Below are 12,619 nucleotides of genomic sequence, written 5' to 3'. Positions count from 1 at the left end.
TGGGATGAAGATTTCCCATGGAGAATGCAGAAAACAGTAAGAATAATAATGGGCGAACTGTTCTAGGTCGTGAGTTCAAAAATTGCTATGTTGTTAAGTTTACAAGAACGAATGTAGAGCAAAGTAGAAGTGAATAGAGGAGAGGAGAGGAGAGATTTCCCCATCACATTTCCCAAGGTACCGAATGCCCCTACAATTGAATGGAACAACGCGACCTTTATCGCTTCCTCTCATTTACCATCGCGACTACTCCATCTTAGAGTCAAATACTCCTTACAATGGGATGAAGCAAAGCAAACCAAAACAAACAACGCCTCAATATGGCAATATGTGGTTTCACACGTCTTGCTCTCTTGGGCTTTGTTATGAGGAGAGGGTACCTGGAAACGCGAATGGTATTCCTCCGACTGGTCATTTTCGAGTCAGGGGTTTCCTGCATGCAACACTGGGAGAAATTCATTGGTGACGATTGCATTGAGCGCGTAAAGGACTACGGAGGTTCATATGTATCATCAATGTATTTTGATAACACATTCACGAAAAGATGGCTTGTCTCGCATGAACAATAAGATTCACATGGATCGGGGGGAGATGGATGTCAAAACATAACTCAAATTATTGAATACTGGATAGTAGTCATTATGTGACGAACGGATGTACCGGAATACTGTACTGAACCAGACGAATTCCATTCAATCCGTTCAGAGTAATGAGAGTAACGAGAGTACCTACTAAGAGTTAAGAGCGTTATTAAGAGTCTTAAGAGTCTTAAGAGTACCATACCTAGCTAATATTATTAAGCACCGGCAGTTCGTTCTTTTTAGCCTTCTAAGAGGCCGCTCATAGTAACAGGTACCGACCTTCCCGAACATCGAACATGCCATTTTCCAGATGTTCTTACGAAATACATTTTCATCATGAACTCAAAGATATCCACTACTCGTACTAATAAGTGTTATAATATATACTCGGTGCTGGGCGGGTAGGTGAGAGGTACAATTGACATTCCAACCGTTCCGATTCTCTCTACATCGCACTAATGGAACGATGGAGATGGTTAGATCTTGTGTACGATCGATCGAACACGAGAAAGAAAACAACAGGAGTTGGTGTACTTATATATGTTTTCAAGAAACACAATTCAATTCAAAGTATATTAGTTGCTACTTACTGTATTTTCCTTTGCTTTACATTGCATATACAATTTCCAAGCAATAATACACGGAGCAACCGGTACTTTCCACTGCTAATTGAATGGCGGTATGGTTGCCAATTTCCTGCCCTGGGGAATTCTCTGTCGAAGGCGGGAAACCATCGTTCGATCCACGCATGAAATTAGCTCTTCAATTTCTCCAAGCGACATGATTTGGCGGGACTCGACGGGCTGGCGGGGTCGGAAAATGCATTCCATCCAAAGAAGTGAGGATAAGGTTCAAACAAACCCAGTTTGCGGAGCCGTGAGCAATCCCCGCATTTCTCCCGATTTCCCACTTCCTCCATATTCCAAGATCAACATCCTGGGTAAAGGGCCACCGACTTCTTGATCTGTTCTACTTCGAGCTAAGCCGCCGGTTTTCTCGGTCATATTTTGCATATCGTGGGGAATCACACGAGTATGAATTGCTATGCTACCAGTCCAAGACTGGGGAAACCTCGAGTATGTCATAATAACTCATCACTTGACACTGTGAGAATTAGCATTTTGTCATCAATCATGGTGATTAGCAATTCAAAGTAGGTTCATCTGGTCTAGCGGCGGGAGGACCGGGGGGGGTTAGTTAATTTTCAAAGTCGACTATAAAAAGATGGCAAATATCCAGCTAGAGTAGAAAGAAATCATCCCCAACATCTTCTCACAATGTTTCGCCTTACTTCTTTAGCCGTTACTCTTCTGGCCGCTTGTAATCCAGCGCGCAGGAAACGAGTTCAACTTCGGCAACTGTCTCAATTTTAACGTCGGATAGCAGTGTCCCAACCGATGCACCTCTGCCGGGTGATTATACTGGAGCATTGCGACCTCAGATCCATTATTCTCCACCTCAAAATTTCATGAATGATCCCAATGGACTTTTCAGAGATGCAGATGGAGTTTATCATGTCTATTATCAATGTGATTGACTCCGAGTTTTCCCGCACCATGACGTCGCTAATAATATCTTAGACAACCCAACACAAACTGTGGCCGGAAACCAACATTGGGGCCACGCAACATCCAAAGATCTCTATCACTGGGACAACCAAAAGATAGCGCTTTATCCCGAAAATGCCGACGAAGGAATTTTCAGCGGGAGCGCAGTGGTCGATGCAAACAACACATCTGGGTTTTTCCCGAACCAAACTAACGGTGTAGTTGCGCTTTACACCCTTAATACCCCTGAGTCTGAGACCCAAAATCTTGCCTACTCCTTTGATGGCGGATACACTTTCGAGAAATATGCCCAAAACCCTGTCCATCCATCCAATTCTACTCAATTCCGTGATCCCCAAGTCACATGGTTCGAGGACCATTGGGTGATGGTAGTTGCCTATGCTCAGGCCTTTGAAATCGGTATCTTCACCTCCCCTGATCTCAAAGAATGGACCGCCACTTCCAATTTCAGTCACCACGGTCTTCTAGGCCGCCAATACGAATGCCCAAATTTGGTCCGCATGCCCGTTGCAAACGGCACCGGAGATGAAGACATGTATCTCCTTATTATCTCCATCAATCCAGGTGCACCTCTCGGCGGTTCCACACCCCAATATTTCCCCGGTACATTCAACGGCACGCATTTCACCCCCCTCGATCCGCAAGCCCGTCTTACCGACTTCGCAAAAGACAACTATGCAGGCCAATTCTTCTCCGGGATTCCAGCAGATGAAGACCCTGTTTTCTTAGGGTGGGCCAGCAACTGGGAATACGCACAACAAGTCCCAACCGGAGAACTCGAAGGCTGGCGCAGTGCCATGTCTCTACCCCGCCGTACCCATCTCGCAAACGTGACGCGTACAGGCTGGGCCCTCATCCAATACCCATACGACATGACGCCCCTATACAATGCATCAAAACCCCTCGCCTCGAACGACAATCTCGGAAACGGAAGTCTCATCGCCAACTACTCATCCATTTCCAGCGGCGCCATCTACATCAGCTGCAACGTAACCAACATGCCCGTGCAAGGAACCCTCAACTTCACCTTCTCCTCCTCCACCACCCGGGAATCCATCTCCGGAGGCATCTACCTCGGAGGCGACGCGTCCTTCTGGCTTTCCCGCCGCAACCTGCACGGTTTCGCCGAAAGCAACCCCTTCTTCACCGATCGCTTCTCCGTCGTAAACACCATGAACGACCAAGGAACCTTCCAACTCGACGTCGTCATCGACGATCCATTCTCTGAAGTCTTTGTCGACGCGGGAGAAAGCAAGTGGAACCATTACATTTTTCCCAGAGGGAATCCTAGATACCGTCGAGTGAGAGCCGCGGGGCTTAATGAGGGTGTGCTCGTGGATGCCAAGATCTGGGCTTGGAGGCGCGTGAGAGTGACATGGCTAATGATAATGGCATTGTATATGGAAACGTAACTACGGGCCTGCGCGATTAATTGTTTTAATTGTGTGGCAATGTAGTAATGAATTTGGAGGACTTGGAAAAAAAGTAGAATAAGAGAATATGATTTTATGAATATATATTTTTGTTATTACTAGACCAACATTTTTAGTTTAGGTGCCCTCTGTCGCCTGTCTGAATACATATTATATCTTCACCGCGTACTAGGTAATCATAAATGATTACAGCGACAAAGGTATATTATCTACGAAATTTTCAAGAATTCGTGGAATAGATGAGGGGAGTTGGAAAAGGTAGCCAAATCAACGGTATACACATTGATTGAATCGCAAGCACCACAGTTTTGACCATGTATTTATTCATATTTCTATACTTTTGCTTGATTACATCCAGCCCATGCCATTTGAAGCGGCAGTAAGCATCATTAGAATCGAAGAAGTATCTACAACTCTCCATCAATTGTGAGCAAGCCCAGACTTTCTACGAGAAATTTCTGAGCGACTTTATGTCTTTTTAACCAGAACCCGGGTATCGTATTCTTGGGCACAACTTAGAATACCATTCCATCATTTATCACTCTCGCCACTCAAAACATTACAAAAGCCACTCATTGAAGCAAAAAACCCCCCCCTCCCCATCTGGTTGATCGAATTCCAAATTATCGAATTCGATTTCATCTATGCGGTAGCGGTGGCGACGGGAATTGAAATGGTTTGGTTGGAATAACATCCATCGACGTGGTTTACATCGGCGCAGGTGAGGGTAATGGGGGTATCTGCGGATCTGAGAACTTTTCCTGCATTGCTGTGAGGAATGATATATTAGCATTTATCTTGCGAAATGTACATTTCAATTCCCCGAACCCACTTGATGAATTCGGTGGGGAAATCGAGGGAGGGGGAGGGGGGCGAGGAATAACGTACTCGGCACCAACGAAACCATGAATCAACTCAATACTGAATTGAGTGAGGGATGTATAATCAGTAAATTGCCAGTAGAAATCATCCATCAAATTGCCGTTGTTTGTTTGCATGGAACCCATCCGGTAGGGAATTGAGTGGTTTGGGGTGAGCCTAGGAAATCATCGTTGCAGGCTTTAGAAGTATTGCTGTTGGGGTCGATGAAGGTGACTATTTACTTTTGTTAGTTGGGAATCTCAATGATTTGTGGCGAATTTTTGAATTGGAGTATAGAAAAAGTAGGATAAGATGTGCGCAGTTATTGGAGATAACGAATGAAATAAACAAAAGAGTAAACATACAGGAAATGGAATCATCATAAACGACGGATCCATTACTCTTGTCAACAGCAGATCTAGTAACGATGCCCTCAATAATCATGTTCTGGATAGCAGAACTAGAAGCAGGGGCAGCAGCATGGACGGTATTGAGCTTCAAGTTGAATTTCTTTTGGGAACCACGGGCAGCAATGCGAGGCTTTTGAACGGAGATAGCTTCTGCTGTGGCCAAAAGACCGACGGCGACACTGAGGAGTTTGAAGAATTGCATTTTGAAGGTTTTGGCTGTTTTAATAGGATTGAAGGATCAAGAATTTAAAAAACTTTGATTGTAGATCGAAGTATGGGAAGAGGTAGGTAGGTAGGTATTAAAAAGAATGAATGGATTTTGATGATTGTAGTTGTGGATGAGAGAAAACAGGATGTTGATCTGGAGACAAGGTGAGGTTGATATATGATGAAATATAAATCGACCACAAGCGAATCGCGGTTGCAAGCAAAGGAATATAAAGTAGGCACCGAAACTAAAGCAAAGCACAAGCACAAGCAAAGGATAAAAATAAAATTGCAGATCCCCTGATCTAATTAGTGAGGCAGGTACAAAGTGAAAATGTCCACTATGGTGCAGTACAATGAAGATCGAATCATATGACAAACGGGATTTGGACGGTGAAAAAGTTGAAGGCTGGAAACTCCTTGTTTTACAAGAATCTCTCGGACCGGACGGTGTGTAGAGGAATAATGGAAATTGAGTAATGAAATAATAGGGGACCAATTTGTTTTGTTTCGTTTCCTTCCTTAAGGTTTGCAGTTCTTTTGTACTACTGCTGCATATACAGATGCATCTGGTGGGAAACACGGAAAGAGGAAAGAGGAAAGGAACATTATGATCTGCCTGCCTCTGAGATCCTCCCATCACTTTGATCCATGAGTTCTCCATAATTCATCCATCGCCATTCTCCAATGGTAGTTCCAAATTGACCAGAGGCATGAGCCATACGCATTGTTGTCTTAATTGTCCATGGTTATTTCAAAATTTCATGAGTGAAGGATGAAAAACAAAGCGGTTGAGGAAAGGATTCACGTCAAATATCAATTGGTATTCACATATTAGAGTAGCCTTAGCCGCTACCGTCATGGTGTTTTCCCTGGCTAAACCCCTGGCTAGGAGAATGAAAGAGGTCTAGCGAAAGGAGGATGGTCCTTGTGAAGTTGTAATATGCTTAAGTAACTTGCAACTCGACCGCCCGGTACCTGAACAACTTTAATATATGGATCTTGGCATTTGGATCTTAAGATGGAGATCTTCAAGATTGGACGAAGATCAAGGAGCTTTTGAGTGTATTTGAAACGTTGGGCGTTCTGGTAGAACATGGAATGGACTTGCGGGGCAGAGGCAGTAAGTGCTGTCTGTTTTGGTCCTTTCGTGAATCCTATGACATGCCTAGTAGGTAGCTTACCTCCCTAGGTACCTGGTATGTACCGCATGGAGGATTGCTGTGCCTAGGTATGGTTGTTGAGTGAAGAAAAGGGGTTGATGCTTTTCCTTCTCTCGTCAACCATCAAAGCTACCTGTAGGAATTTGCCTCTTGATGTGTTATCTTCGTGATGAGAGATGAGGGCTTTGCGTTTTCTGCATTCATGATATCGAAAGACGCCGAATGAGATGCCGGTAGAGCATGCACTTTGTTTCGCTGTACATTAGCACTACGACGCTGAGGCTATGCAAAATAAATAGAAAAAATGCGGAGATCTTAATGCTGTCATCCAAAGGTCTCCAATCAACCAAGATTGGCATAGATCTACCGCAGATTTGAGGCCCCCATTCCACCAAACGAAGTAACGGATAACGGGAGCTGACCCTGAAAGGGTCGCGGGGTTTCCTTCATTCCTTGACATTGGCTTTACAAATCTACAAACTCTACGATAGAGTTACAATGACTATTCTCATAGCTTCATTTCTGCTGTCATCCGGATAAGCCAACGTCTTCTCAATCAATCATGGGAACAATATTATTGCCGCAGCTGCAGATTAATCTTTCTAATTATCGAACATCAGACGTCCTGAAATCAAGATTTGAGTCTACAGCTCACCGATATTTCCTCCTTTACACAATTATTCGACGAGTTGACAATTTATCCGAAAGGCGAGTATATTTTTAGAATGGTCCCTTTGAAAAGTACTTTTGAGTCATCAAATAAGTCATCAGAGGCGTTTGATGAAACGGGTATTGGGACGAAGGAAATTATCAAGGCTGGAATATTATGATTTATCTTACATGGCGGCGCGCCGGTGATACAGCATATGCCGTTACCGGTGTTGAATGACAGCACGATATCATTCGTCCGACAGTAGGACATCCATTCACAGGAATACGTATCCGGCCACTGAACAGAGCTTCAATAGTAGCACCAAATCTTCTCGCTGTATGCACGGTAATTTCATGGGTGAAATGACAATCCGGGGCATCTCGAGCTACATATCCAACCCCCAAACCTCACGAGGGTCCGACTTCCAAGCCTACATAGCTCGGAGAACAGGTGTAGATTTCTTGATACATCATTTACTCCTATGCAATAACCCGGGACTTCTCGGCTCAAATGAATTTTGGTTGCATTTTGATCAAATGCCAGCTTGTGGCCAACCGACCATTTTTTACCACGTTATTCATGGAAGAATTCGCCTGAATGAATGCAGGTGTTCGGTCAAGCTTTTCTTCTCGTGCTTCGGAAGAATTTCTAAAAATACCTACAGTACCTTAGGGTTCTCTTAGTTTTCTGTGCCCTTTCGAGAAAGGAAATGTCGCAATTGTTGATTGGGCGTTTTATTGATCATGAATTTTCAATAGTCAAATGCCAAGGGGTTCGAGGGAGAGGTCGATACTAACGTCTGCAGAGCTTCTTAGCAATCGCCGTTGATAATACAGAAACAGGTGATAAGACCATTTCATAAGATAAGGTAAAGGAATAATAAGGAGGTACCTACATAGGGTGTACGGTAGACACTGTACAGTCTTTGAGTTCAGTAGGTATGAAATTGGATACATCGCCTAATTATAACATCCACCAGCACCACTAAGACGTCATCAACATCAATATCGACAATATCATCATTATCTATTATCTACGATAGGCTTTGGAGATTAGAATCGTTTACCTTGCGGTTAACACCCAGATTCTTATATCCAACTGATCTCTTTTAGGGTTACATATAACTGGTCTAATTATATGCTCTTGATGCTCTGGTCAATTACAATTAGATCCTTCATAGATAGGTAATTCTTCCGATTAAATCTCGTGGTGATCTTCTGGTCATCTCAAGAAACATCAATAGTTCATTCCTACGTTAATCCACTTTCATCCAATACATGAACCACATCTATCTATCTTTTACGTTGGCTTGATGCATCCAGTCTAATACACATGTAAGCTGAGCGTGCCTCTGCATATATACGTACATACATATCGGACATACATACATGCTCGAATGTCAATATCTATATCAATTCCAATTCCAATAGCAATAGCAATAGCAATAGCAAAATCCAAAATTCTGTTCACCTAGGTAACCTTTGATAAAAGATGACAAGCAACGAGATGCAATAAACGATGAAATCAAGATGATACCGAGAAATATCAAGGAAATGAACGTTCACTGTCGAGTAAGATGTTACATCGCATAAACCCAGCCTTTTATTCCAACAACGTCGAACCGCCGCAATCCCAATTGATTCGTCCACCTTCACGCTTTAGAACGAATTCATCCAAAAGTATTTTACTTCGCCCCCTTATCCCCTCGTCCCCTGGTCCCAATGGCTCCAAATTGATCCAAAATTGCTTTACAAAGTTACCCCAGCTGCATCTCTAAACATCAAGTTGACCCGGTTTGTGAGTATCAATGCTATTATTATCTTTTGGGGCTTCACATTGATTCTCTGGGAACACTTCTGTATCATCCTCCAACTGGGCACCATACCAAAAACACATTCCGAATCGTCTTTTCATGCTCAGGTAATCAATCTTGTTTGAACTTTGAAGGCGCTCAGGGTCACTCCTTGACTTTACCGGCAGCTGTCAGAAATTTAACTGGCAGATCAAAGAAGTGTGCACTACGATACATACTGACACGCAGAAGGAAATCTGCCCCACCAGCACAGCCAGGCCCGACCCTATTCATTCTTTTGATTTCGTTTGATTGTGTTTCGTGAACATAATACAAATGCCCTTCCCGTTCAAACATAGCAATCGTTCAAAGCAGGCATTGAACGAACCTGCTATAGAAAGAGCGGCGGTCACTCCTTCAGCCTCGCACTCGCAACAATCCTTCTCATCTGGTTCTGGCGAAGGTAGGTCCACAACAATTCAACAACAATCCTCCTCCACCACCACCACAGTTACCACCACACCATCTCAACCCTTTGAACAGCCCTACGAACCTCGCAATCCCGAAGCTGTGTCTCGTGCATCTGCATATCATAATAATTCTGGAGCGTCACCTTCCCGGTCTGTCTCAAACCAATATCAACAACAGCAGATCTATCCACAAGAGCTCGAAGCTTCCCCCGCTTCCCCTTCTCCACCTGGCTCATCCGTCGATGATTTAGTACTTGATACTCAAAGGTTACAAAACCAGGGCCGCAGACATACAGCACATATACAATCACCCGTGGCAGAACCCAAGAAACGTAGTATTTTTGATCGCATGCGAGGCGCAAATTCAAGCCGCTCCTCTGAACAAAAGTACCCCCCAATTGCTACCCAGGTCCCGTATAGCAATAACGCTGGTGGACTCGCTCGCAGGTTGTCTCGAAGACACGAGGGCCCTCCTGTAATACGAACTAGTCAACAAAGAAATTCGGTAGACCAACATCAAAGAGCAGATTGGCAACCGGCAGCTCAGGCTTCGAGATCCCATCTGCCATCACCTCGAGAAACTCCCGAAGACGACGGGTTGGATCCTTATCTCATCACGAGTCCTGAAGGAAACACACCACAAAGCGCTCAGAGTTCTTTGAACGTGCATGGGCAACGACAACCTCTAAACACAATTCGAGCTGTACAAATCGATTCTGATTCACCCCTCTATTCGGCAGAGTCGCAGAACGATCCCGATCAACAATTTCAGCAATCACCTACTCCAGTTTATTATCAACAATCTCCTGCAGGTGCTAGTCAATACGAGTCGCCCGAGAGTGTTCAGCAATATCATTACGAATTACCCAGTCAGATTCATTCACAGCAACAATTGAATAGTTTCCCAAGTTCCCCCAACAGCCAATACCCTCCGCAGGACTTCACTCCAGACAGCGCCTCTGCACAGCAACTCGATTCCTCTTTGATATATAGGGAAGATCAACGCCCCGGTTCGGTACAATCTAATAATCAATCTCCGACGAGTATTCACCAATCCAACAGGGCAGATTATCCAGAGCGAACAACTTCAATACAAGGGCCGATTCCAGGCTTATCTACAAATCGTCCTCTGTCGCAACACCTTTCCATGGCACCACAGTCCACTACAACACAACAAAATCGACGATCTGCAGACTCAAAACAAACACTACAGACTCAAATGGCACAATCAGATGGGAGGGATCCTCCGGCATACCGCCAACAACAATCAGGCCCTAGTAACAACAATAACCAACCACCAGCGACAAGTCCACTCCCTCCTCAAAATCAAGGTCCAAATTACAGAGGAGGCCCTCTACAGCGAGAACAATATAATCCTTCTGGTGGTGGAGACCAAGGACGAAGCACACCACCACCGGCACCTGGAGATAGAGATGTAAATGAGGCATACAAAGAGCTACGTAAGTTTTGTTGAACCCGCAATGATATGGTTCCTTGCTAAATTCCCGCAAGTGCAGAAATATAAAAAGGTCAAGGGGCTGTATTTTGACAAGACAGCATCAGTGGAGCAATTGCAAGGACAGGTCGAACAATTACAGAACACTTTAGCAAATCAACGCCTGTCCCAATCTCGCACATCCCTTGATGATGGTGAGTATCAATCACGCTTCGGACGGTTGGATGGTGCTATTACCAATCTTGCTTTCAACATTCGCAAGGATTGGAGAACGGTACCTGCATGGCTTGCACAATCTGTCAATCGTGATGCGATGTCAATAGGAAAACAAGAGATGACAGCTGTCGGTAGAGCTTGTATCACAAGATTTCTTGTTGATGAAATCTTCAACCGCAGCTTCCATCCAGGCTTGGAGAGTGAGCTTAGCTTGAGTTTGAAAAACATCGAACAAAACATTCGTCTATTCTCTCCTGCTATCAACAATCAAGAAGAATCCGACGCCCTGACGGCAAAGATCGTTCAGTGGAGATTGGCAACTTTAGAGGGGCTGAAGGACCTGCTAAACTCTCCAGAAAGCGAGGAGTACAAGAAACAATTCTCGAAAATGGTCACCAGCAACCTGACGGCCAACTTGATTAACTACCTTCAGGAACCAGTACCGGGTGGGATTGAAGAAGCTGCGACAACCATCGTGGAACAAGCAGTGAGCATTGCAGCGAACATTCCCTTGGAAAGCAGAGATGTTGTAATCATGTATCCGATGCCAAACGATTTGGTCAACCGCCAATACATGAAAATTGAAGCTGGCATTCCTGCATTGGAACATCCAGGCGCAGAAACTAATAGTTTTGATTCAAGTAGTGTGGGAAGTCATGATAAGGATGAGAGCTCGAAAGAGGAGCAAAAGGGACATGGAAAGCTGATGAAGGAAAAGAGTGGAAAGGGCCAGGGCATGTTATCAGCTATGATGGGAAGCGGTGGTAGTGGCGGAGCGGCGGGGAAGAAAATGAGCATTAGTAGCCAAGGTGGACAAGAATCGAGTGAGAAAATCAAGAGTGAAGACGGAGTTCACAAAGTACGCTTTGCTGGATTCATAGGCATTGATATTAGGGGAAGACAAGTGCTGTGTCAGGCTCCGGTCTGGACGATGGGGTAGATGGTGAGATTACATCTTGACTATAATGATTGGACGACTGGATGATCGGATGAATTGGGAGGATGTGTAAGTAGGTAGGACGATATGTTTTGGGGTTGGTTTAGATGACCCTAATTTTGACCATGTCTATGAGATTATGAACATAATACAACTTTGATACCATTAGGGAGTCATAAAATTTCACGTTTTGATTACTGTTCGTCCTTTTGGGGTAGATCATGGGAAAGCAGACAGAATAGTGACATTACTGAGAGGTTCCGTGTACTTTTTGGGAGCACATCTGTATTGGTCGATGAGGTCTCGGTTGTACCAGACTGGAGTCAGCCAAGCCAATCATCAACAAAGTATTGAAAATAAGTGGCTATATGATGCACTTACAGACGAAACACTTAATATGGAAACATATCCGTCCTATAGGAACTTCATCCCAATCTTATTGTGGGTGGCCCCAGTGTTGCGATAATAGACGTGCATCTCAAAAGCTTCAACATACTTACTGGGTACACTAATGAAAGTTGAGAATGGTCATCCGCGCACTAAAAGGTAACTAAGACTTCTGTTACGTGGAATATCACGTAGTTACTATATCTAGTAAGCTGTGCGCTCCAGATACCACTTTCAGCGCAAGATAATACCACTGAAAGTGGGCGGAATTCCCTCGTACAACTATAATCATATAAAAGTGCTACGAAAACACTCCTCGACTTTTATGTACTTTCATTCTCCCTCTCTTAATACACAAAAGCTGGCGTAGCTTTTTCTCTGTGCCTTTGCAAGTTGCAAGGAGAATTGTTCATTATTTTTGGAACCAGTTGCCCTGACAGTTAGTTACACAGACTGGGGATTTCCGCGGTCCGTTACACGTCCTTT

At 44.2% G+C, this 12,619-nt stretch overlaps 3 protein-coding genes across 3 annotated transcripts; 2 read left to right on the top strand and 1 right to left on the bottom strand.

Moving 5' to 3' along the window:
- Positions 1–1,858: 1,858 nt before the first annotated feature.
- EAF02_006829 (uncharacterized protein) lies at positions 1,859–3,561 on the top strand (the record flags this gene model as incomplete). Its single annotated transcript, XM_038902877.1, has 3 exons — positions 1,859–1,941; positions 1,965–2,110; positions 2,162–3,561. 3 exons carry the CDS (start codon positions 1,859–1,861, stop codon positions 3,559–3,561), a joined length of 1,629 nt encoding a protein of 542 aa, XP_038757198.1.
- Positions 3,562–3,886: 325 nt separating this feature from the next.
- On the bottom strand, positions 3,887–5,244 carry EAF02_006828 (uncharacterized protein). The gene is made up of 3 exons (XM_038902876.1): positions 4,809–5,244; positions 4,471–4,677; positions 3,887–4,351 (listed from the first exon to the last, which is right to left on the bottom strand). Exons 1-2 carry the CDS (start codon positions 5,053–5,055, stop codon positions 4,556–4,558), a joined length of 369 nt encoding a protein of 122 aa, XP_038757197.1. The 5' UTR covers positions 5,056–5,244; the 3' UTR covers positions 3,887–4,351; positions 4,471–4,555.
- A 3,759-nt stretch (positions 5,245–9,003) lies between these two features.
- EAF02_006827 (uncharacterized protein) lies at positions 9,004–11,749 on the top strand (the record flags this gene model as incomplete). The annotated part of the gene is made up of 2 exons (XM_038902875.1): positions 9,004–10,597; positions 10,650–11,749. 2 exons carry the CDS (start codon positions 9,004–9,006, stop codon positions 11,747–11,749), a joined length of 2,694 nt encoding a protein of 897 aa, XP_038757196.1.
- Between the last annotated feature and the right edge of the window lie 870 nt (positions 11,750–12,619).

The sequence above is a fragment of the Botrytis sinoallii genome (assembly GCF_014898435.1).
Source record: "Botrytis sinoallii strain Bc 23 chromosome Unknown BSIN_011, whole genome shotgun sequence".
NCBI lineage: Eukaryota > Fungi > Ascomycota > Leotiomycetes > Helotiales > Sclerotiniaceae > Botrytis > Botrytis sinoallii.
The sequence above is the reverse complement of the archived record's forward strand: the minus strand, read 5'-3'. Positions and strand labels throughout refer to the sequence as shown.